Source organism: Amblyomma maculatum, chromosome 11, assembly GCF_055883805.1.
Source record: "Amblyomma maculatum isolate TAMU_Amacu chromosome 11, ASM5588380v1, whole genome shotgun sequence".
In the NCBI taxonomy this organism is placed as follows: domain Eukaryota; kingdom Metazoa; phylum Arthropoda; class Arachnida; order Ixodida; family Ixodidae; genus Amblyomma; species Amblyomma maculatum.
The window spans coordinates 155,973,012-155,999,834 of NC_139354.1; the positions used below are offsets into that span (position 1 = coordinate 155,973,012).

The window sequence follows — 26,823 nt, forward strand, 5'->3', positions numbered from 1 at the left end:
GCATAATGTACACCGAAGTAGTTGAAACCGAAACTAATGAGTATTTCCTGCCCCTGGCCGTAGTATCAATAAATGAATGAATATATGTCTATCGTCATTCTTTTCCATCTTTAAGGTCAATGTCGTGCACGCTACGCCTATGAAACTTCTTCAAATTGTTTTCGAAATGAAGAAGATTGGAGGATCATTTCCCCATGTGAAGAAGTTGACCACCCTGGGAACGTCTCTGTCAGAGAAAATAAAATCTGAGATCCTATCAGCTTTCTCTCCTCTCGAGATCCGAAGTTGCTACGGCATGACGGAAGTTAGCGGATACCTTTCTGCACCACCGTGTGGAGAATTCGCCGTGGGCGACGTCGGCTTTCCTGTGTCCAGCACACGAATGAAGGTGAGCGTTTTACGAATGCTGCATGGGTTCGTGCACTATTGCAGGGAAGCAAACCGCCGCTCTCAAGAACATTTTGAGCTTATAACGATGATATGACCGAGATGTCCGATCGTCCGCTTCAAGTAGCCAGAAGTATATCTTCAATGTCCCGTAAGCCCGATGCGAAACTGAAGTGCAAGTCAGGATGTAACCTGCCATTACGCTTTAGCCATTGCGAAAGCTTCCTTCTCGTATTTCACAGAAAAATTGTCCTGGCAAAAGGTAGAAATAAAACGGAGAGAGAGGTAATGGAGGGATTTTTAACAGCTAAAAACAAAGGAAACTACTTTAGCATGCCTTTTATTCACATTATATAAAAAAGAGTTGCCCTTTTTAGGTGGTTAAATATAGCGTACGTCGATGTCAGTGGCATTTACTTAAGAACGCCTTTATCATTGTTACGTGACTGATATTTTGATTAACGATCTTTTCTCTGTTGTATGTATCTATGTTATTTGCCACCCCTTAGACTGTTAAGGTAATTTTCACCTGTTGTAAATCTTTTTTCATGCTGTTTTTATTATTTTTCAGCCGCTGCGTATACGTTCTTTTCAACGTTCGCTGACACGTGTTTATACGTTCTGTTCTGCTGTTTTTGCTTTGTGGTATGGTTCACTCATACACATACAGACTTCACGTGGGTGTCAGCGGATATATAAGTGCACCTGTACCAGCCTTTTGTGTTGTCAAAAGAAGGAAGTTGCATTTCTGACCGCTCTCTTAGTTTTTCTTGTGATTATGTTTGCAGCGCATGGTGTTTCTTAATGATCAAATTATTGATGATAAGCCATTCATGGTTATAATCACTCTTGATTGCGAGCACTATGCTGGAATGGTTGCAAGTCCTATCAGAGAGTCATGTCACTTCTTTTGAAGAAGACACTGACCTCTGTGTTAGGCAGTCGCCATCTTTCTTGGTTTGGCGATTGATTCTACATGACGTATGTGCGAAGTCCTTGGTACACAGCATTTACACGAGGACTAACAAACGCTCTTTCACTTTCAGATTTTAGACTCTACTACAGGAACTGTGCTGGGACCAAACCAAAGCGGCGAGGTGTTTTTTTACACTCCGCACTTTATGGTCGGCTACTACAAGGACCCAGCAGAGACTGCAAGCTTTACCAACAGTGAAGGCTGGGTGCGTACAGGTGAGCGCTCATCTGTTTTTCGAATAAATAATTAATAGTTATTAGACTGTTTATTTATTTCGACATACTGTCAACCCACACGACGATTTTTAGGGGGGTTGGAGGGCGGACTATAGATTCCGGAATAACAGTTTTGGAAAGGTAAACAGATATACATAATGCAAAGCACTCCATTGTGAGCAGATAGACAATGCACAGAGTGGGTCTAGATCAACAAAGGCAATGATAATTTTGAGGATACGATTAATACATAGGAAGGATGTATCACCAACGCTTTAACACAGAGCAGTTGGTGGTAATATAGTCAATTCGGCAAACTGCTCAAATTGCTTGGCTGTCAGCTACATTACAACTGAAATATAATGTGCATTCCATTTTCTCACTGCTTGCGAAAAAACGGAAAAATTGATAAGTGTCATTACTTCTGTGAAATTCTTCAAGCGCGAAAGGGTGTTGTAACAGGTGATTCTGGAGTGGCTTGTATTGATGAAGCCTTCCTCTTTAGTCCTAGATGAGTAACCTTGAAGTAAGTTCAGGAATTCCAAGCGATACATCTTAGACTGCACAGGTAATGAGTGTAGTCCAGCGCAATGCAAAAGATCAGTGGGTGAATTTGTGGGTCTGTACCGCTTACAGATATATCGTTTTGTTTTATGCTGCACACTTTCTGTTGGGGCAATATCGATAGCTGTATCAAAGCATCAAATGTCTGCGTATTCAAATATCGATTGTATAAGCGCAACGAACGCTACTTGCTTTATTTGAGGAGGCAAAATTCTCAGGGAACGTTTGAGGAAGAACAGCTTTTTCATTTGCATTTTTGTGCAAGGTACAGGATATGTGTTGCTCAGTTCGGGTCGCATGTGGGTAGGATGCCCAGATATCAATTATCCGTTGTCATAGCCACAAGTGAAATTAAGAAGGCTCTGTATGCAGGAATGCATCTAATGGGTGCATTTTGTCTTCCATTGTAAGTCAGATAAGTGAAATTAAAAAGATTTTCAAAAAGAATTCCTTTGAACGAATATACACAAAACATGTCACTTCAATACCAGTCATACACTAAGAGGGACATCAGATTGAAAGGGCACCGTGTCATGCTGTAATCAAACAAAACCGGATGAGGAAGCGACAAGCGCATAACTCATCAGCCTTCACCAGATCAATGCAAACATTTGAGCCACCATCGGGATACAGGGCAAAAAAGTTCGCTGTGGTTTAGCTCTGATTAACCCTAGTCGAATAGCGAAAGCAACTGCGGTAGCTTCTTTTGCCTGCTACATTCCCTTATCACGCCCTATCAGGATAAGATACGACATTATTGGAGACACTTAAGCTCATCCTTTTAGGGTATGACGCGAGAGCGTAAGCTACCACCCGATATATTGACAAGGACATTAGAGGTAGAAGAAGGGGTGCAATAAAAAGAAGTAGATGCCGTTGAAGTGTAGGCCCGTTCCTGTTGTCCTCGTTCCCTGGTTCAGCTCTCTCGATGCCCTGTTCGTCGGTTACAATAGTCCTTCTGTGTGACAACTGTTACATATCTGGTGAAGTCGTGCTGGGTATGCTTCCCGACCTGCGTACGCCGCTCACATCGGTCTAACAGCGCCCAAGCCGCCGCCTCCACGACCAGTCACCCCAATTCGGATCTCTTGCCACCCCCCCCCCCCCCCGACGAGGACGGCGCAGCCTCGACCGACGGTCCCAACGGAAATGGCCACGGATAGTAGGCCCCGGCGCCCATCATCTACCACACGCCACGAACACCGGCATTTTTTTCACGGCGACGTGTTCAAAGATGCAGAAGATTGGCTGGACATCTTTGCGTGGGTCGCCCACTACAACGGCTGGAGCGATGACCGTAAGCTCCATAACGTGTTTTTTGCGCTTGAGGACTCCACTAGGACACTGTTTGAGAACAACAAGTATAATCTGTCCACCTGGGAGACATTTCGTCGACACTTATCTACATACCCCAACGCAGACCGCCGGGAGAAAGCGGAAGCTGCGCTTCATTCCCGCTACTTGAGGACTAACGAAAGCGTCTGAATGCATCTGGAGGACATGATACTCCTTTTCAAGCGTGCCGACCCCTCCATGGCGGAGGAGAAGAAACTTCGCCGCCTCAAGCTTGGGGTCAAGCAGAAGCTTTCTGCCGGTCTTGTGCGAGGTCCACCGCGTACTGTTGCTGAATTCCTCACTGAGGTGACCACTATAAAGACAACGCTACTACAACGAGCCCGGCAATACAATCGAGATGGCAGCACACTTGACTCGATGTTTCTTCGATGTCGGTAGGGAGCGGTGTGGCCATTTTACGTGTCCTAATCAAGTCGATCGTCAGGGAGGAACTGCAGACCCTCCAACTGCCTTCCATCTATTACATCGCTGTCGGAAGTTGTCCGGGAAGAGATGTGCCTAGCAGTGCAGCAACAACTCTCTGAGGGTCCTATCAAGACTTACGTCAGACCTACCTATGCATTTGTCATCTGCCGGCCGCCAGCTACAGGTTGCGACGTCAACACCGCGACTCAAACAGTGCAGCATCCGTTTTGCCCGTGTGCCTGCTCAATCAGCTCTGCGCATTGTCGAAAACGACATTATGCTGCCACCACGGTCCAATGTACTGGTGTTAGTGAGGAACGACTGGTTTCACGACTACGAAGGTTTGGCGGACAGTTATCTTCGCTCTTGCTCGAGTAGGGAGTGGCTACCGCATGCGCTCTTGTCGAACCTGAAGACGGCTGTTCGGAAGTTTTCCTGACGAATTTCACTAATGAAATTCAGCACCACGACAAGGAAACGGCTGTCGTCCTCCTCCACGACGTCGATGGGTTGTTGATTCTGTGTCCCGCGGACATGAATGCTCGCGACGATTAAAACGAACCCGGGGCTGTCACCTCATCAGAAGAACCTTCTGGGTTCCCTGCTACTTGATTTCAAAGATTGCCTCACCGAGCTCCTAGGTCGGACGTACGCCAGTAGCCAAGCATCGCATCGCCACCGATTAAGCCGCGCCACCAGTTTGTAGCATCCATACCATGTTTCCTCTAAACAGCGGGAGGCTTTTAGAACGCAAATAGAGGAAATGATTGCAGATAATGTTATTCAGCCGTCAACAAGTCCGTGGAGCTTTGCCGGAGGTCATGGTGAAAAATAAAGAAAACATATTACGATTGTGCGTTGATTACAAAAAACTGAATCATCATCATCATCATCATCAGCAGCAGCAGCAGCAGCAGCAGCCTGACTATACCCACTGCAGGGCGAAGGCCTCTCCCATATTTCTCCACTTAACCCGTTTCTGTGCTAGCTGCATTGACTTCACCCCTGTGAACTTCTTAACCTCATCCGCCCACCTAACTTCCTGCCACCCCCTGCTAAGTTTTCCTTCCTTTGGAATCCAGTTTGTTACCCTAAGCAACCATCGGTTGTCTTCTCTTCGCACTACATGTCCTGCCCATGTCCATTTCTTCCTCTTAATTTGCGCTAGAATATCGGTAACTCGAGTTATTTTTGTGACCCACTCTGCACGCTTCCTCTCTCTTAATGTTACCCCTACCATTTTTCGTTCCGTAGCCCTCTGAGTTGTCCTCAACTTAAGTAGAACCCTCTTGGTTAGCCTCCACGTTTCAGACCCATAGGTGAGTACAGGTAAGATGCAACTGTTGTATACTTTCCTCTTCAGCGATACCGGTAAGCTGCTAGTCATAGTCTGCGAGTGCTTGCCAAATGCGCCAAATCAAAACCTTATTCTTCTTGTTATTTTCTTTTCATGGTCCGGATATGCAGAAAACTGAATAATGTTACTAAAAAAGACGTATACCCACTCCCCAGGATTGATGATGCGCTTGACCGACTCTGAGACAACAGGTTCCTCTCTTCCTTAGATCTGAAAAGCGGGTATTGGTAGATCGAGGGGGACGAGCGAGACCGCGAGAAAACGGCTTTCGTGACACCGGACGGTCTGTACGAATGTACGGTGCTCCCGTTTGGGCTTTGCTCCGCGCCAGCCACGTTTAAAAGCGTGAGGGACACTGTTTTACGTGGTCTGAAGTGGCAGTCTTGCCTTGTGTACCTGGACGACGTGGTCATTTTTTCGTCTGGCTTCGAACAACATTTGCAGTTATTGCGCATTGTCGTTCAAACTGTCCAGTCTGCGCAATTAACTATTAAGCAAAGAAAATGTTGTTTCGCCTTTTAGGAGCTTCGTTTCTTGGGACATGTCAGCGCAGAAGGTGTTCTCCCAGAACCAGACAAGGCTCCCACCAACTCCAGCTTCCCACGCCCGACCGACAAGAAGGCCCTTCGATGCTTTTTGGGCCTCTGCCCGTATTACCGCCGCTTTGTTAAATATTGTTCTGGCCTAAATAAGCCATTGATAGCCTTGACGCGAGATCACACACACCCTTTGTTTTGTTTTTTTTTTTTTTTTGGGGGGGGGGGGGGTCCCAATACGAACCCTTCAAGGAACTTCGCCGCCGCTTCCAAAGTCAACCAATACTAGTTCATTTTGACCAGAAAGCAGACACTTATATCCACACTGACGCCAGCAATGTCGGCCTCGAAGCGATCCTCATAGAGTGGCAGGATGGTGCTGAACGTGTCATCGTCTACGTGAGCCGTGCACTTTCTCGATCGGAAAGGAAGTATTGGACGGCAGAAAAAGAGTGTCTTGCCGTCATCTGGGCTCTGAGCGAAAAATTTTCGCTTGGAAGAGGCGGAGCCCCTTACAAGGCAAACGGAAAGGGCAAGCTTACAAATTGCATAACGAAAGTGACATATAAGGAACACAAAGCCATCAATAAAAATGGCTCTTACATGTTCATTAATAAGCCGAAGATGCAAACACAAATTCATTATGTGCAAGCTTTAAGACAATGAATAGAGAAGCTCACGAAAAATGACGTCTTAGAGCCCGTGAACCATACGTCTCAACGGACACATTTCTTGAAAGAAGTTTGTTTAACAATCTTGGGACAGCATGACGCATCAGCTGGTGACCGTGCTCTGTGCGGCAAAAGGGATGTACCAATATTGCTGTTTTCGAAATGGGTACGGTGCTACGTTTGGTTTGAGGGATGAGATTTGTGGAAAGATGTGGTCATAGTAAGAACAGATCTTTTATATCTGGTGGCTACAGAAAATTTGTATAAATTATGAATTGGCATAATATTGAATCGCTTGAACAGTTCCCCCGTGTGTGCAAGGTACTCCGCATCACCTATGTAACATATGGCCTTCTTTTGAAGAATATATATCTTGTGTGAGTTCTTTTGAGTGGTTGCTCGCCATACAAGGAGACAGTAGTATATATGCAACATGAATAACGTCTAACAGGAGTAGACGTAGCAGTCGTCTCTAAGTCGGGCCGACAGCACCAAATCGTGGACTGTTTATCACGAGCGCCAATGGAACCGGCTACGCAAGACATCACCGAAGATTGTCCTGTTCTTTGTGCCATTATCGTCTCCAGTATGGCGCAGCTTCAACGAACCGACTCTGAGTTGGCGCACTCATTGAGTACCTGGAGGGTGTTAATGTTAGTGCACCTGGTTTCGTTCTCCGTGGGCTCCTGTCCTTCACTCTGCGGCGTGGACTACTCTACTCTACTTCTCAAGGCGTGCACTACTCTACAATTTATCAATAAACAGCAAGTGGACCACCATTGGCACTGATTACTACCTGCTACTCCGATAGCGAAAGTCCTGCCTATTGCTTTCCTAGAAGTCGCCAACTTCATCGAACAAATTCTCCAGTGACATTGTGCTTCGGAATTAGTTTTCACGGGCAGGGTAAAGACAATTACGGCAGAGCTGACGCAAGCCATCTTGAGGTACGGTATACAAGCCACTGTCGTACAACCGCAAACGAACTGGCTTACAGAACGATCGATCAAGACAACAGCAGATATGATGGCCATGTAGGTTGATGCTGAACTCAAAACCTGGGACACCGTCCTGCCCTATGAAATCATTGCCTACAACGAAATCATTGCCTACGAGGTAGCCTTCCAGAAGGCTATCTCGTCGACCACATTCCTACTTGTGTATGGCAGGCAGCCAACGACCACACGACGCGATGATACCGCACGGGACCAAGGAGAACAGCTTCAACGGGACAGAAAACTTTTGCCTACAACACTGCCGTCGAAGTTGCTACCTCGTCGACCCCGTTCCGAATAGTGTGTGTGACAGGCAGCCTACGACCACATGGCTCAATGCTACCGCACTTGACCGAAGAGAACAGCTTCAACGTGGCCACCTACCTTCACCACGTAGAGGAAGCGCGGCACCTCCTCCGGCCACTCAAAAGAACAGCAACGAATCGAATGTAGATTTGTTGACGGACGGGGGGGATATCAGGCTAGAAAAACTGGCCCCCCTGTATACGCCGTGCCTAGTATCATATTCGGTACCGGAACCGCGGAAGAACAGAAACATTATCTTAATTCATAAGAAAGGGAACGCTAAAGACCTGCAAAAGTACAGAACGATCGGCCTACTGTCTGTTACGTATAAAGTATTCACTAACGTCATCGCTAAGAGAATTAGGACAACCTGTAATCGTGTAAAAGGTCAATTAGGTATTCAGAAAGGATACACTACTATCAATCATAATCATATTGTCACGGCGTTGGTGACTGCGCTAGAATAAGAGAGCCGCTTCACGTGAAAGTCCACGGATACAGTTTTAGATAGATACTGCGAAGGCGGAGCTCATTCACTTCAACGTCTTTCACTCCAAGCTCCACTCTGATCATAATGGCCGTCGCCAGGCGCGTGCGGAAGCACTGGAGCGGCATTATGGTGGACAACAACATGTATACTACGTGGATATTGCCGGTGCCTACCGTGAGAGGTGGTTCACCGCGGCAGTGGTCCACAACACCAACACTGTGGCAGGACTCACGTTCCAGGCCCACAGCACAACATGCTCAACCCTCTGCTGACATTACAGGTTCTGCTACTCTGGATGCCTGCTGCTGAACGCCCCTTTTCTCAAGCCCCGTCACCCGCTCGCGGCGGGGAGTGCGTGGTCAATGACCGTGTGCTCAGCGCCGTTGTGGATGACACTCCGAACTTAGCCCGGATACTGTTGCTCCCCTGGCAACATAGCCCTTCATCGACGTCATCGGTCACCGGACCCACCCACGCAGCATATATACCGCGATCTGCCGCCGGTCATCTGGGGCTCGACACCGCACGCTGCAACATGCTCAACCCTCTGCTGACATTACAGGTTCTGCTACTCTGGATGCCTGCTGCTGAACGCCCCTTTTCTCAAGCCCCGTCACCCGCTCGCGGCGGGGAGTGCGTGGTCAATGACCGTGTGCTCAGCGCCGTTGTGGATGACACTCCGAACTTAGCCCGGATACTGTTGCTCTCCTGGCAACATAGCCCTTCATCGACGTCATCGGTCACCGGACCCACCCACGCAGCATATATACCGCGATCTGCCGCCGGTCATCTGGGGCTCGACACCGCACGCTGCAACATGCTCAACCCTCTGCTGACATTACAGGTTGGTTATATGAACAATTGCAGTGAATGTAAAACTAGCAACCGTTGTCTTGTAGCGGTGTCTTGCCCCTATGTGATCAAGTGGCGTAGCGCTGTGCGAATGTGCTGCGACTGTATATCCTTCCACCTGTTTTCCCAAATATTGCTGTATCTATCAGGGGACGTTGAGCTCAACCCAGGCCCGCCAACATCACTCGGCGATCCGTCTGTTCTAAACGCACTCAAACGCCTCGAGGACGCGCAATCCGTCATATCTGCTGAACTAAAAGAACTTAAGGCTACGCAAGACAACCACGGAAAGCTAATATCGGAGCTAAACAACCGCATTTCTTTGTTGGAATTCGCTCACAAAAATGACCCAAACGATGTGAAAATAGACGAAACCAACATAATAAAACGCGAGCTTGCAGTTCTTCATGCCGCCAATATCGATGCAAGCAATCGCATGCGTAGGAACAACTTACTTTTTTTCGGCCTTAAAGACGTCGAAAAGGAAACTTGGGAAGAGTCGGAAACAAAAGTTCGAGACCTGTGCTCCACTGAGCTCGATGTTCATCTGGACGCAGGATGTATAGAACGCGCACATCGACTAGGATCATTCTGCTCAGACAAACAGCGGCCAATCATCATTAGGCTAGCGCATTTCAAGACCAAGGAAAACATCCTGGCGTGTGGGCCTAAACTGAAAGACACGCCATACGCAATCAGAGAAGATTTTGCCCCTGAAACACGTCTTGCTCGCTCCAAACTTCTGAAGTTTATTCGCCCTCAAAAATGCGCCTTCAAACTGCGACTTGATAAATTGTACGTTGGAAAAAAGTGTTATACTTACAACCATGTTACTGACTCGGTTATCGAATGCACTGTACGTGTTTCCAACGCCGATGTTAGCGAATGACGCGCAACAAACCATGCTCCCAACAGACGTCCTTCATCATACCTCGACATCCAAATCGCATTCACCAACATAAGAAGCCTCATTCCAAAGCGTGACCAGCTCCTTAGCTTTGTTGACGACATTGAAGCTCACATTATCATCCTAACCGAAACGTGGTTAACTGAAGAAGTCCTTGATAACGAATTGCTTCCCACTAATCTGAACTTCACCATTTATCGTCGAGATCGCAGTGGCCGTCGTGGGGGTGGCGTACTCATAGCTGTAAGAAATACACTATCATCATCCTTAGTTTGCCACGACGACGTACTCGAACTATCGTGGATTTGTGTCCATACTTCAACTGCGAAAGCTGTATTTGGCATTTGTTACAGGCCACCCGATCATGGTCCATCTTTTGGCAACTCACTGTACAATAGCCTAACATATATCAGGGACAACTTCCCCAACTCACCTATTTTTCTATTTGGCGACTTTAATTTTCCCCAGATTAACTGGCCTCTACTCAGCGTACCTGGCAATTCACAATCCAGTGAGCCCAAGCAATTTCTCGATCTAACTCTTGATTTCAATCTTCATCAGTCCATATCACTTCCAACGAGAGGGAATAATACTCTTGATGTTTTACTGACGAGCAGTCCTGACGACATTAAAAACGTAACGATTCTCCCTGGAATCAGTGACCACGCTCTCCTACACATTTCCATATCACTGCTACTAAAAGTAAGATCAGCATCTCAAAAGATAATCTTCAACTATAAAAAGGGGAACTTTGAAGCTATGAATAACGAACTTGCACAGTTTCACGCGTACTTTCTCGAGTCCTACTTGTCGAGAACGGTCAATCACAACTGGGAATTATATAAAACAACATTAATAAACCTAAGAAACAAATACATCCCCAAAATAAATATAAAATCCGATCATACCAATGAGTGGTTTACCGTAAGTCTGAAACGTCTCCTAAACAGGAAAAAACGCCTTTATCGATCAGCAAAGTCATCTAACTGCCGTGCTACGTGGGACAGATATCACCAGTCTGCAAAAACATACATTGAAAGCGTAGCTGCCGCAAAGCATAAATTCTTTTCAGTCGATCTACTTGGAATCTTGCAATCGAACCCCAACAAATTCTGGCGTATTCTGTCCCCCAGGTCTCGGCCGAACCAAATAGCCCTCATGGGAACTGATGGTGAACCAGTGGAATCAGAACAGTGTGCCGCCATCTTGAACCATTATTTCGTTTCGGTTTTCACCCCTGCACAGAACTGTTCGACCCAGCCTCCATCAGAGTCGCCACCAGTCACAATGCCTGAGATACAGATTAATGCAAACGGTATCAGTAACCTCATTGATTCTCTAAAATTGTCTTCATCGGCAGGCTCTGACCATATCAATAGCAAACTACTGAAAAACACATCGGAAACCTCGTCACAGATATTACAATTAATCTTCACCCAGTCTTTCCAATCGGAGGAAATACCGGACGATTGGAAAATCGCTCAAATCATTCCAGTCTTCAAAACAGGTGACCGCAAATCAGCATCCGACTACCGTCCTATCTCTCTAACCAGTGTCCCATCCAAACTTCTCGAACACATTATATCCACGAACCTAATGGCACACCTCGAATCTAACGGCTTCTTTTATCCTCAACAGCATGGTTTTAGAAAACATCTCTCATGTGAAACACAGCTTGCTGAGTTCATACATGACTTACTAGAATCCATGGACAATAACCTTCAAATAGATGCTATATTCCTCGATTACTCCAAAGCATTTGATCGCGTTCCCCACAGTCATTTACTTCAGAAACTCTCATCCCTAGGAATTCCCGCCAACCTAATCCGCTGGATTAAAAATTTTCTTTCAGGACGCAAGCAGTTCACTTCCGCAAATGATAGCCACTCACCTCTCACCAATGTAACATCGGGAGTCCCACAAGGCGCCGGACTGTCACCGCTACTATTCCTAATTTACATTAACGATCTCCCTTGTAATATAAAATCAAAATTACGTCTTTTTGCGGATGACTGCGTCATATACAGAGAGATTAGGACGACCAACGACTCATGTTTGCTTCAATCTGATCTTAATACACTCGCCTCTTGGTCTAATAAATTCCTCCTTCCTTTAAACATTAGCAAGTGTAAATCCATGACTTTCACGAGGAAACACACTGTGAATCAGCATCAATATAGTATTGGCTCGCTTTTAATTACCCCCGCATTATCCTACAGATATCTTGGCCTCCACCTAACACCATCACTATCATGGGTAACCCACATTCAAAACATTTGCGCAGAAGCCTCACGCACACTCGGTTATCTGCGACGTAACTTGAAGGCCGCATCCCCGGAAATAAAGCAACTAGCCTATATAACTTTCATTCGCCCCAAACTAGAATAAGCGTCCTCCATTTGGCATCCATCACAAGCGTATCTCGCCACCGACCTTGAAGCCGTACAGAATCGCGCCATCCGATTTATAACATCTTGCTATTCAAAGAAAAGCAGTATCACAGCACTGAAACAATCCATCGCCATTCCATCGCTCATGTCACGCCGTATCATATCTCGCCTATGTCTTCTACATCACTTCTATTATCATCCCCGTACGAGACATGCAAAGCTACAGCCCCCCCACAGGACATCTAGCCGCCTAAACCATAATCATAGCATTGCACGTATCAACTGTCGCACCTTAGCATTAAATTCTTCATTTTTTTCCGGACGCAATAGTACTGTGGAACGCCCTGCCAAACAACATCGTATCATGCACTGATCGCAAATCATTCAGGATAAAATTAAACCACCATCTTTCGTAAAGAAATCGCTGATGACGTCGGCTGAATTGTGGGCGCGCGGGGGAGGCAGCGCTTACCTTGTCTTGACTTTTTTTTTTACGTGTGTGTGTAGTTGTGCTGACGTTGCCATCTATGACGTACCAACCGGCTCAAGTTTCACCAGTTTCGTGAAAGCGTTTTTCTCTTGTATAACATATTCGGCGCCATTTACTTACGGTATTTTGTTCTTTTTGTTTTTTAAAAATTACTTCGTCTAACCCTTGCATTATTTCTCTTGTTTCTGTTTTCTTTTCTTTTCTTATTATTTTTATGTTTTCCTGTTCTTGTTCGCATTGTATATTGAGTTTGCTCCCCCCTTATGTAATGCCCTCGGGCCTTTAAGGGAAAAATAAATGAAATGAAATGAAATGAAATACGCGGAGGAAATCGCGCTTGCGCTCGCCCTCGCCCTCCCATAAGTAAAACACATCATTACCGACTCCAAAGGGGCCTGTCGGAATTATGGGCTGGGTTGGATACCTCCTCTAGCCAAGCGCATCCTACAAAATTGCTGTCGGTCCAGCGACCCTCAAAATTGCAATCTCATCTGGGTTCCCGGCCCACATATTACCACATATTACCACATATTATACATATTACACATACCACATATTATACATATTACCACATATTATAAAGACAGCCGTCGCCGCTTTCCGGAACCTTGTAAAGGTCTCCGGAGAGCGGACGAAAGGCTCCTTCTCAAAATTTTTACAAACACAATGCTGCGCCCGGAAGTCTTGAAGCATTTCAATACAGACTTTGATGGGGGCTGCAGCCTGTGTGGAGCGATCTTCTCGGACGTTTTCCACATGATCTGGGCCTGTCCATCCTATCCCCACCGTTCCCAATCCTTCATTACCCATCCTTCTAGGGAGGCCTGGGAGGCGGCGCTGCTCAGCTGCCATGACCTACAGTCCCAGCGGACCTTGGTCGCCAGGGCGCGAGCGGCGTTAGACGCCATTGGGGCTCCGGAATAGGAGTTCCACCTAGATCTGCGAGGGTCTGGGCCAATAGGGCCTCGGTCCAAACATCTCCTTGTACAAATAAATATTTATCACCACCAAGCGCCACCTCAACGTCTTTCGCTCCGAGCACCCCCTTGCATTCTTCCCTCCTTAAGCGTGACACACACAGGCAGACGTGCATACAAGCGAACAAAAGCGAATGAAAATAAAATGAGTAGATGCCGTTTTTTATTTACTGTGGAAACTGCGGCTTCATTCACAAGACATGAACTATCTCTGTACGAGGTAGCCGAAGGCCTCTTTGCTCTTGGCTATCCGGGAGCACATCGTAGTTGACGTCGCTGAGGCGCCGCGAGATTTTATATGGTCCGAAATAGCGGCAAATTAGCTTTTCTCATATGCCACGATGTCGAACAGGAGTCCACACCCACACCTGGTCCCAGGTGTTGTAGGAAGCTTGTCTGTGGCGGCGGTTGTACCGGCGTGAATCATTGTCCTGTTGCTGGGCGATGTGGACGCGTGCTAGTTGGCATGCTTGCTCAGCATCTTGGGCAAACTGCTCTGTGTCAGTAGAAAGCTCGCTGTCTGTTTCGCAAGCAAGGTCCAAACCTGCCTGCGGTAAACAAGGCGAAACGGCGTGAAACGTGTCATATTTTGGATTGCTGTATTGTACGCGAATGTCGCGTATGGTAGGATAGCATCCCAAGTCTTATGCCAGGCGTCGACATACATCGCGAGCATGTCCGCCATGGTCTTATTAAGCCTTTCCGTCAGCCCGTTGCCTGCGGATGGTAAGCAGTAGCTTTTCGATGCGCTGTACCGCTGAGATAAAAAACGTCGGCCATCATTTGCGAAGTAAAGGCTGTCCCTCTATCGGTAATAACACAGGTAGGAGCACCGTGCCGCACTATGATCTGGTGTACAAAGAAAGGGGCAAATTCAGATGCTGTACCACTAGGTAGCGCTTAGGCCTAGGCATAGCGAGTCAGATAATATGTGGCGATGATCATCCAACGGTTGCTACCGGCGGACCGAGGGGAAACGACCGAGAAGGTCCATGCCGACTTGAAGAAACGGTGCGCGTGGTATTGTGGAGATGCGGAAGCCTGCAGGATTTGATTGCGGAACCTTCCGACGCTGGCATTGTCGACAGCTTTGGACATAGCGCTTCACAATAGTGGCAAGGTTGGGCCAGTAGAATGTCTGTCGTATTGTAGCAAGTGCGCGAGAATAGTCCAAGTGGCTAGAAGCTCGTTCATCGTGGCACGCCGAAAGCATTTCCTCTTGCAGAGCTGTGGGTACCACGACGAGGTAGGTTCCCGACTCAAGTCTAGAGTTGTGCTTATAGAGCACACCACTTCTCAGGCAGAAAGTTGAGAGGCTCCGAAAAACGTATTTAGGTATGGAGGCTGGCCGACCTGCTAAATAATCGATCAGAGCTCGCAACTATGGATCGGCACGCTGCTGGTTAGACATATCGGAAGAATCAACAGCTCCGAGGAAGCTGCCAGCGTCATGCGTGTTTGTCGAAACGAGCTCGACAGGCGCACGAGAGAACGTGTCAGCGTCTTCATGCTTGTGGTCGGACATATAGACTATATTGAGGTCAACCTCCTGTAGGCGAAGGCTCTTTCGCGCCAGGCGGCCGCATGGGTCAAGCAGATTGGCCAGCCAACGCGAGGAATGGTGGTAAGTGACTACTTTAAAAAGGGTGTCTCCACGAGTGAGCCGAGTCAGCGGTTGAGCGAGATTAGCGAAGATATCAATAAAACGCCGGTAGTAACTGTACAAGCCGAGGAATCTGCGAACAGCTTTCTTGCCACCTGGAATCTGATATTCCGCAACAGCAGCAAGCTTATCAGGGTCAGGCTTCTCGCCGGCGGCTCTGACGACATGGCCTAGGAATTAGAGCTCTCGGTAGCCAAAGTGGCACTTCTGTGGCTTAATTGTTAGGTTAGTGGATCGAATGCCTTCGAGTACTGACAGCCGGAGCTGAAGATGTTCTGCAAACGATTAACGTAAGACAAGCACGTCTTCTAGGGAGACTAAGCAACACCGCCGTTTAAGGCTGGCGAGGACAGTGTCCATCATCCGCTGAAATGTGGCCGGCGCGGAACAAAGTCCGAAAGGTAGAACTTTACGCTCGTAAAGGCCATCGGGTGTGGCAAAGGCTGTCTTCTCATGATCTCGCTCATCTACCTCAGACTTCCAGCAGCCACTTTTTAGATCGATGGACGAAAAATACCTTGCATGCCGAAGGCGGTCGAGAGAGTCGTCTATCCGCGGCAAGGGTAAAACATTCTTCTTGGTTACGGCGTTTAGCTTGCGGTAAGCGACGCAAAAACGTAACGTGCCGTCTTTTTACCTAGAACGACCGGGGAGGATGGATAATGTCATCTTCGAGCATCTCCTTAACTTGTGACTTAATACCTTTACGCTTAGTCAAAGAGAAGCAGTAGGGATGCTGGCAGATTGGACGCACATGATCGAACGTCACAATTTGATGCTTGGCGATGGTAGTTTGATGCACTTTTGACGGCGATGTAAAACACTCTCTGAATTCCATTCAGTTTATTTCCGTCAAAGCAGCAGGGGCTCGAACAAAATTGAAAAACACTTCACTTGACGAAGTTCAAGCCCCTCTGTACAAGGCATACAGCGGTCGTACAATACAGCATACAGCGGTCGCAAATGTTTACATAAGCAGTGCATAATCTGCAGGACAACCTTTTGTAGAAAAAATAACTGTGCAAGGACATTGCATGAACAGCAGCAAACATAATAAAATAAAAAAGCTTCATTTGCATGTTAAAAAATTGCTCGATCAGTGTAATGAACACAATACATATGTACAGTATGGACAAAAAAAAAGAAAAATAAATCTTCATCATTATACAATTCTTAACGAAGGTACCATCTCTCTTACGATGCAAAAAAGGTCTTCAACTTTGACATACTAACATTTTCTACAATTGTATTGTGAGTGTGGAGATAATTAAGTAACAATGAAAGTGAAAATTCCAACATTTGACGGCTAAAGGTTGTGCGTAAAAAAGGAACTTTCCAAATTTCTGGCGACCTGGATGTAGACCTACCCTCCCTTAAACTTAAATTTGCAATGAATGTGATAAGAGCCTCATTGCTATGTAGACCTTGCTTGTACCTTCTGGCCTAGGTGAAAGGGTAAAGATTATGTATGGGAAGTATTTTAAACTCCGTCATAAGGCTTCTGGTGTGTGTATTTGGTTCTGCACTTGCAAAGAGTCGAACGGCTTTCTTTTGTAGAATGAGACTTTGATTTAAATTTGTGAATGTAGTGTTACCCCAAACAAGAAAAAAAGTAATTTACATTGGACATAAATAACGAATTAAACAAATGAAGTTTAACAGTAGGCGGTAAGAAATATTTGAATTTAGCTAGTATACCCACGGTTTTTTAAATTCGAGAAATCACGTTATTAACATGGACATCCCAGAACATATGTTTATGGAAATTTACACCAAGTGTTTTAATTGTATCAACTACCTCTATTGTTGAGTGACGAATAGATAGGTTTATACCCTTTGTCGATGTAGACAGTCTTGGGGTGAAAATTAGGGCTGAATCGCATGCACGCGAAAACTCACGCGAACGCGAACGCGACGGCGGCATGCGTCGCGCGAAGCCTTCGCGTGAACAGAAATGCATGTGTCGCTTGGCTCGTCGCTCGGATCTGCCGAAATAGAAAATTTCGCTCGTTCACCCGGAAGTAACTTTACGTCACTGCCACTCATTTCGCATGCTTTCTTTATTTTGCTGTGTTGCATTGTGATTGTGCATTACCGCGTAATCATTTCGCTTTGTACGAAAAATGGTGAATAGCGAAGGATTCAAAGAACGTCTAATCGCAAGCGAAACAAAAGAAACAAGGGGTCACGTGACTACTCGTACAGACTACAGTGCAAGTTAACGCACATTCGATGCGGTTTGTTGTAAATACATTTTGCTTTGCCATGTTGGCGCAAAATAACTTGCAATCGTTATGACTGCTGCTGTATTTGGCAGTAGTACTAAGCCACTATGCCAGCCACACAACCTACAAAGCGCGTCGTCGCCGTTTCGCTCGGTTCGCGCTGTCGCGTGCATGCGTCTACCCCAGTAGGCGACGGAGCGAACCATGATCGCTTTCGTCGCGCCGCCTTGTCGCTTCGCTCACTTTTTCGCTCACATGCGTTTCCTTCTTTACTGCCTTAGATTTTTTGCTGTTTAGTTGCAGGAAATTTGATGTGCTCCATAAATATAAATCGCTGAGAGTTTTGTTTATGTCATTTTCTAGGCAATCGTAACTGTGACTACAAAACAACAAGGTGGCGTCATCGGCATATAATACAAACTTTGCAACCGATGTGATGCTCGTTATATCATTGATATAAAAATTAAATAGTAAAGGTCCCATGATGCTTCCTTGAGGTACTGCTGTCGTAACTGCTTTATAGTTCGATAACTATTTACCTATTGCTACACATTGCTTACGATTTTGCAAGTATGATGCCATTAATTCTAATAGAATGCCCCGCATGCCATATAATTCTAACTTTCTTAATAGTGTTAGGTGACTGAGACTGTTGAACGCTTTAGAAAAATCAGTGTAAAGGCCCGCTGCAATTTTCTTGTCTTCAAATGCTTTCAGGATTATTTCTTTTTACGTTAAAAGAGCAAGCTCTGTCGACCTGCTTTTACGAAATCCAAATTGAGATGCACTGATAAGATTATACTTATTTGCAAAATTTGTTATTCTCAAGTATATTATCTTTTCTGAGCCTTTTGAGAATACCGGCAAAATCGAAATGAGGCGGTAATTGAAAAATAAATTTTTGTCACCTGATTTAACTACTGCTATAACTTTGGATATTTGCATTCTGTCCGGAAAGATACCAATTGAGAGGGCGAGATTGTATATATCGTAAGGTGTGGTAAAATTAGGTCAAGAACATATTTAACAGGAATTATTTGAATATTGTCAATGTCGGTAATATGGCTGTTTCTGAGCGATATAGGCACTGTGTAGATTTCGCTTTCGCTCGTTGGTTCCAAAAAAAGTGCGTTTGAATTTCTACTCACACGGCTTTGTGTTTCAGGATTGTCAGACCCTGATACCAAATTACAAAAGAAGTTGTTAAATGCTTCGGCTAAATCTTTATTACGCAGTATTTCGTTGTTCACTGTTCTTTCAGTGAGGGTCCTGTTGGCAGGGAAAGGATTTAATAATGTATTTATTTTGTTCCACATTATTTAGTGGTTTTTTGTTGCAGCCGAGTTCAAAAACATTGTATAAATAATTACGCTTTTGATTTCTTAGGAAAGAATTTGTTCTGTTTCTATGTTTCTTAAACTTGTTCCAGTCATTTGGATCACGTGTGGTTAGGAAATGCTTAAATATTTTTTCTTTCTTTTTTATCATGTTAATGCATTCTTTCGTGATCCAAGGCTTGCGAGATTTTTCATCTTATTTAATTAGAGTCAAAGGAAAAGGTTGAGAATATGCAGATGTGAAGAGATTGAGAAATTCGTTATACGCGTCATTTACAGAGTTTAGTTCATAAACGTTATCCCAGCTTGTTCCTCCGAAAAAGATTTAACGTTCGTTCATTGATGTTTTGCTTTTCGCACCGGTCTTCAGCTTTTGTATCAGAATGGGGTAATTGCAATTTTGTAAACATGTAGATGGGTAGATGGTCACTTATTGTTGCAGCGCATACGCCTGCGGAAATCTCGTGGGTAGGTAAATTTGTAATGAACAGGTCTATTAAAGTATTCGTGTTTATTGTAATACGGGTTGCTGTTTGTATTAAATTGCTAAACGCATTTGAGGAGAGTGTAGTTTGAAATTTACGTTTAGCTGTTGAGTGTCTCAAAATATCAATATTCAAATCACCTCCTAAATATAGCGTCAGGCCATTTTCATTTGTGTACCATAGCAGTCTTTCCAAGCTAGCAATAAAGGTTTCTATATTGCCATCAGGAGGACGATAGACAACAGCAAAAAGGTTTCATGGAGCTGATAGCAGCAAGACATTCAATGTGTTCAGTGATAAAACAGAACTCTTCAAGTAAATCGCAATTTAGATTTTTGTTCACATTAAGCAATAAACAACCACCACGCTTATTAGCTCTGTTTAAAAAATAGGTATTATCCCCGTAGTACGTCCCCGTAGGCAGTAAATCCCCGTAACAATATCTTTTATCCGTCATGACATCACTATCGCTGGAATACCAAGTCTCCGTCAACATTATGACATCAAAAGTAAAAGTAAAACTTTCTAGAAGAATATGCAACTGATCTTCTTTATTTACTGCGGATATTATATTTATATGGAAGCACTTAAGAGCAAATATCTTTTCAGAAAAAATGTTATTGATGTCCCACGGATGTAATGCCATTCTGGACAAAAATGAAAACTGGGTGCAAGTTCAGTGTGAGTTTAGACAAATAACTGTACGTCACGCTCGCATTGTACATTCATCTTTTCGAGCAAACATTTTGCCATCCCTGGTCCACGCGAACTTCCACTTGCATTCCTTCTTCCTTTCCACAGTCAGTTCCAAAAGTCGCTTCATTACGCCTATGTTACCTTCCCTGCGTCAGGATTTGCGTTTGTAATCACAATGGGAGCATTTTTCATTTTACGGGGACCATATTGTGCGGTTGCATGAAGTGTGAAGTTGCATTTTTATTATGCTGCTTTTGCTATGGCGTTTACTTTCGCTCTCGAAGAATCGTTTAGCTACGTATTTGCTTCAGGAAGCAAGGCATGTCTTTTAGATGTTTCTAAATTGTACAATTATGTTCTCAGATGACACATTGCGAGTTCTCACTTTGTGACATAGTTCAATGTCTTCTTGTGCCACAGGTTCATTCAGAAAATTTACAATTTCACTGACAATCTTTATCAGGTCTTCACTGTCCACCTTTTCAAAGCCTTTCATTTCATTGTTTCGATTCCTTGCGTATTGCTCACTAGCTGCGATTCTAGTTTCATGCTCTTCAAGTTGCTTTTTTGCTTTCTCATACTCATCTGCAAGTGTTTCATTTGCTTTCATTAGTGCTTCGTTTTCTTTCTCAAGCTGCTCGTTTTTACTTTTCGCTGTCTCATACTCTTGGTTAATAAACTCTAGGCTATCCTTGAGTTCCCTCAGTTCATACCTTAAATCGCGTTCAATCTTGCAACTGAACTCTTTCATTTCCCTTTTCATTTCTTCCCTAAAATCATCCCACGCTTTGTTAGACATAACGTAGCAGTTCAACGAAAACAATAATAAACACAGGAAATGCACTGTTGGCAGCAGCAAGGCAGTAAAGGAAAGCAGAAAGAATACTAGCAGTCCAAGATTCTAACCTGGAGTAAAAAGTGAAATGCGCATAGCTGCTGCCCGTTGCCGCCTTCTGCTGCCAAGTGGTTCTAGTCAGAAACTGTGCTGTGCTTTTATAGCGTCCAGATCATCCTGGTGGTAGACGGTTCCGGGGGGCGCTGTCTTGCAGACCCGCTTCGTAGTTCTGCCAGCGCCGGTTTCACATACACGTGTAGAAAGGCAGGGAGTTGTCAGGCTGTGTTGATTGCAGGACTTATCTGGAGTAATAAGTGAAATGCGCATAGCTGCTGCCCGTCGCCACCCGCTGCTGCCAATTGAATAACAACGAAAACAGCTGTTCACGCTGGCCCACCGTTATATCTGAGTTGACATTGAGATTGTGAAAGGATGTGGGCGTTGGCACGACTTCTGAGGACAAGTACTCGGAGACATCAGAGATGCGTTCTAAAGCTACGGAAGTGTCACAAAAAAGGTGCTGATCCCTGTGCGTAAAATTGGTAGCAAGTACGTGTGATTGAGCACAGGAAAGATGGATCAAACTACGGGCCATGCATGCTGCTTGTGTCAACAGTAACGAGATGTTAGTTTCGGCTATTGCGTCACCATCGTGAAGAGCTTTGCATTTGACATTAACGAAGATGTTGGTTCGGGATGGTAGCGTGATACTGTCTTAAAGCACATTGAGTGGTCGCTTAGCACTGATGAGGGCCAACGCTCTCTCAGTACGAAACGAGACCTTAAAATTCCGGAGCTCAATACTTGCTTCATATTCACGAAGAAACTATACACCCATAATCAGGTCATGTGAACAGCTTTTCAGAACAAGGCAGCTTACCACAAACTCTGAATCTTGAATTTGAACTCTGGCCGTGCACATGCCTAGAGGAGTAACCAGATGACAACCCGCAGTGCGAACGTGTGTGCCAGCCCACGGAGTCAAAACCTTCGTGAGAACTGCGGCAAACTTGCTGCTCAAAATAGAATAATCAGAGCCAGTATCCAACGAAGCTCGAACATGGCGACCATCCAGTATTACGGGTATAACCAACGACAGCTGCTCGCGAATGCCAAGCTTCTGAGTCGTTGGCTGCTCGTCGTCGACGTACGCGGTCTTCTTCATCTGCAGTTCGTCGTCATCGCGGGTGCGTTGTTGCGGCGTTCGTTCCACCGGCAATTCGTCGTCGCTGCGGGTGCGTTTTTGTGTCATCGGATCCACCGGCAATTCATTGTCGTTGCTGGTTCGTTGTGGCGGCGTCGAGGTGGCGTTATGATCGGTAACCGTGGACGTTTCCAACGTCGATGCGTAGTCCTTCCGTGTCCGCGTCGATGGGGTGGTCACCCGCGCAGCGATATCCTGCGAGCCTACCCCCGACGGTCGCTGGTTTCAGTTTTCCCGCCGGGGACTGGGCGATCGGCCTTGCCCTGTCCATGAAGAACTTACAGCAGATGGCGAAGGGCGAGCCCTGGGCGACGGTGATCGAGATTGCCGCAGATGAGATAGAACGCCACGGTGCTGGTCATTGACGAAATCTTCAACGGCTCGGGCAGTTCGCCGTAGCGAGGCCGCGGAGGATCGGCGGAAAAACTTTCTGGACCAGTCGACGGTAGAGACAGCGCCGACAGACATGACCCGGTTCGACGCAGTGAAAGCATAACGGCCGTTTGTCGGGGGTACGCCACTCATCTGCTTTCCGTGTAGGCGGTCGGGAATCTGTTACATACTGGATCACGGGAGGCGGCGTGGACGGTACGATCCTGAGCCGAAGCTCTCTGCTGAAGCACTTTCTTTATAGTGAATGTTTCCACGAGAAATTATGCAACAGGTTTCTGAGGGGTGCGGACCAGGCCAGAAAAAAGCTGCTCTTTGACGCCACGCATGAGGTAGTGCAGCTTTTTGACCTCGGACATCGAAGGGTCCGAGCGCTGAAAAATTTTTTCGGTATATAAGAAGCCCTTATAGATAGCATTCATTGAATAGGAAAAAGAATTTGACTCAGTAGAAGCCACGGCGGGCATTCAGGTATTGCGAAATCAGTGTGTAGGCGAGCCGTATGTGAATATACTGGAAGAAAGTATACAGCAACCATAATTCTTCATAAGGAAAGTAACCAAATTTCTACAAACAAAGGTGTTCGACAAGGAGACCCTATCTCCCTAGTACTATTGACAGCTTTCTTAGAGGAAGTATTCCCAGACTTGGAATGGGTGCAGTTAGGGGTAAGTGTAGTTGGTGAATACCTCTGTAATCTGCGGTTCGCTGATGGCACTGCCTTGCTAATTAACTCTGGGAATGAACTGTAAAGAATAACTGATGACCTATACAGGAAAAGCAGAAAGGTAGGCTTGAAAATCAATATGCAAAAGACTAAGTTAATGTTCAATAGCCTAGGGAAGGAACAGGAGTTTACGTTACGTAGCGAAGCACTGGAAGTAGTAGGCGAATATGTCTACTTAGGACAGGTACTAATCGTAGATTCGGACCATGAAAGGAAAATAACAAGAAAATAACAAGATGGAGCTCATGTTTCGAGCACTCCCAGATCATGAATAGCAGCTGACCGTTATCGCTCAAGAGGAAAGTATACAACACTTGCATCTTTCCTGTACTTTTCTATGGAACAGAAACGTGGAGGCTAACATAAAGGGTTCTACTTAAGCTGAGGACAACGCAGAGGGCTATGGAAAGAAAAATTGTAGGGATAACGTTAACAGATATAATTCTTGCAGAGTGGGTCACAGAAATATCTTATGTCACTGATATTCTAGTGGAAATCAAGAAGACGAAATGGGCATGGGCAGGACATGTAGCGCGAAGAAAGGATAACCGATGGTGGCTTAGGGCAACAAGCTGGATTCCAAGTGAAAGTAAGCGTAGCAGGGGGTGGCAGAAAGTTAGGCGGGCGGATGAGAATAAGAAGTTCGTAGGGGTCAAGTGGGTACAGCAAGCACAGGATCGAGTTAATTGAAGGCATATGGAAGAAGCCTTCGCCCTGCAGTGGGTATTGTCAGGCTGATGATGATCGTGCAACAATACGGTGACGCGATGCTGAATACAAGCCGGGAGACTCACTCGGGGTTTGGACGGTGGTTCGCCGCCGCGGACTCAGTGAAAGTCTTTTAGGCGGATATTTGGGCCCGTACAAGTTCCTTCGCCAAGGCGGACAATTGGACTACGAGGTTATTTGTGACAACGCGCAGTATCCCAGCGGCCCCGCGAACCCAGAAATTGTGCATGATGTACACCTTAACCCATATTACGCGCGCTAAAGGACCTTGAAGTTTAATTCGTAATGTTTATGTTGGCTTTTCTCTGCTTATTGTGAAATATTCAGGCGATGCTTTTTCAAACGGGGAGTAATGGTGCGAACCATTGAAATCTTTATTTGTTGTTGATTTAAACAGCCGCCACTGCCCAGCCTTATCACTGTAATTATAGCCCACGGAACGACCTTGATGCTCGTTGTCACGATACACGAATTTATCAATTTCTTACTAGCGTGGGATGAGCAGAGATATTTCCGTGTGATCGAAGCGAAGCGCAACAATTCCGCATCGTTCTAGACTTTTCCAGGTTCCTGTGACTGGTTATCTAGATGATTATTTGCCGACTTCATATTGCACCCTGCCGAATTCTGCGACTATTTTTAGTACGACGATCCACGAGCAAGTTTGTTACCATCGCCGCCGCCCAATTATGTAGTTCCTTTGCGGGAGCGAGTCAGCCCAATAAAGAGATGAATTATGTGAAATGCCAGTGTTTACATTTTTGGCTGCCGGCTTGTTAACACTGCGTCACCATATGATCACTTTCCTCTTCATTAGATTTAGTACCTAGTAAAGTTCACCGGCCTCTAAATTGCTGTGGTATCGACCAGTTCGTCGGGGTCATAGTGTTGTGGCACAAACTGGCTAACATGACAATTGTGAAGAGTTTAGATTGACGGAAGGTATTTATTGAAAGAAGCTTCAGTCTGCTTTACGTTTACCGTCTAGAGATGTGATGGGCATATTTGTCTTTTGCTTTTATTGAGTTTTCACCGCAAGCAGTGCCCAAACCTTTTGTAGTACGTGGTTATTTTTGATAGCTGTTGCTACTCTGAAGGCCGCTTCCTCCTCTTCATTGAAAAGTTAGCGAATCTCTAGTGGTATTGGACCTCCTAGCGTAAGATGTGGATGTTCAATCATATTGTCACGAAGTGGGGACATTGCGGTTTGGAAGACATGAGGAGGCTTCAAATTCACTCGAATAAGCTCTTTATTGGGCCGGTTTTAGCCCGCAAAAGAACTAAGCAATTAGAGGCAGCAATAGCAACAAGTGGCCTCGGTAGTCATCCTTCTACGAATGCTCGTTTCACTCATCAGCGGTCAATTTAAAGGTGGCGAAAAATTATTTAGATAAAACGGCAAACGCTGACTACCGTGCCCTGGAACATTGTAGAGGCACAAATACGGGTCTGGAATCTTTCGAGATAAATCTGGAAGCAGCTTCTGGTAATAAAGCCGCGTCTCGCGGCAACGACCATGAAGAAAGCTACAATCACAGTGATAAGGCCGCATTCCGGAGGCTTTAAAAGAGAAAAAAATGAGATTTGAAAGAATCCCGGCGTTACTCCTTCGTTAAAATCATCGCCTTCATATCGCCTCTGTCCGTAATGAGCAATTCGGGAGCGCCGTGTCTCAAGAGAATGCGTTAGACGAAGAACTTGGCGACTTCTGCAACGGTGTCATTAAGCAGGGCTTTCGCTCCTGCTTAGCGGGTAGGGTAGTCAGTGGCCACGATGATGTACTTGTTACCCGCAGATGACGTTGGAAAGGTGCCGAGAAGATCCATCCCAATTTTCAGAAATGGCCTATTCTTGGGAGGTATAGGGTTCAGTATCCCAGCAGGTCTAATTGGGGATGTCTTGCGTCGCTGAAACTCATGGCATGTTTTCACGAATGAGCAACGTCGGCAAGCAACCGCGGCCAGTAATAGTTATCCTGAATTAGCTGACCTGCGCATAAACCCGAGATGCCCTGCTGTCTGTTCATCGTGCAACGCCTGCGAACATTTCAGCCTTTGGCTTTTCAGAACCACAAGGAGCTGTGCGGTCCTGCTGGTTGCGAAGTTCTTCGCGAGGACGTCATTGCTTAACGTGAACGACAGCAAATGACGCCTGAACACAGCAGGAGGGGACGCGCTCTTGCCTTTCAGCTCAGGATCTGATTGCGGCGGTTGTACGAAAATTCTGGCGCTTACCGGTCCCGAGAAGCTCTCGTCGTCGTCTTCTTCGGGAGTTCGACCGAGACTCAGGATAAGCAGTCTGCGTTGGAATGCTTGCGGCCGGGCGTGTAGAATACAGAAATGCCAAATTCTTGAAGACTGAAGACGTAGGCTCCATCATGCAAGGAGGCCGGAGGGGTCTTTCAAATCGCCTCCAGCCGAGCACGTGATGATCGCTTAGGAATTTGAACAGTTTACTGTATAGGTACGAGCGGAACTTCGAAGTAGCCCTGACGCCAAGGAGGCCGCTATTGCTCTAGTGGTCGCAGAGGGCAATAGGTCGGGGCGTTCGCTGGTAGTAATGACCGATTCGCAAGCCGCTTGCGGAGGATATACCAACGGCAGGATCAGCAAAAAAGCGGCCGCCATCTTAAAGGCCGGCGGGAAAAGCGACATAAAA

At 45.9% G+C, this 26,823-nt stretch overlaps 1 protein-coding gene across 2 annotated transcripts in view; it reads left to right on the plus strand.

Moving 5' to 3' along the window:
• LOC146175227 (uncharacterized) overlaps positions 1-26,823 on the plus strand; it is a 275,430-nt gene that overhangs the window by 234,415 nt on the left and 14,192 nt on the right. For both annotated transcript variants that reach the window (XM_084584667.1, XM_084584668.1), the window contains exons 7-8: positions 116-388; positions 1,434-1,578. In XM_084584667.1, the coding sequence (XP_084440793.1) occupies positions 116-388; positions 1,434-1,578 (418 nt within the window). The remainder of the gene's footprint in view (positions 1-115; positions 389-1,433; positions 1,579-26,823) is intronic.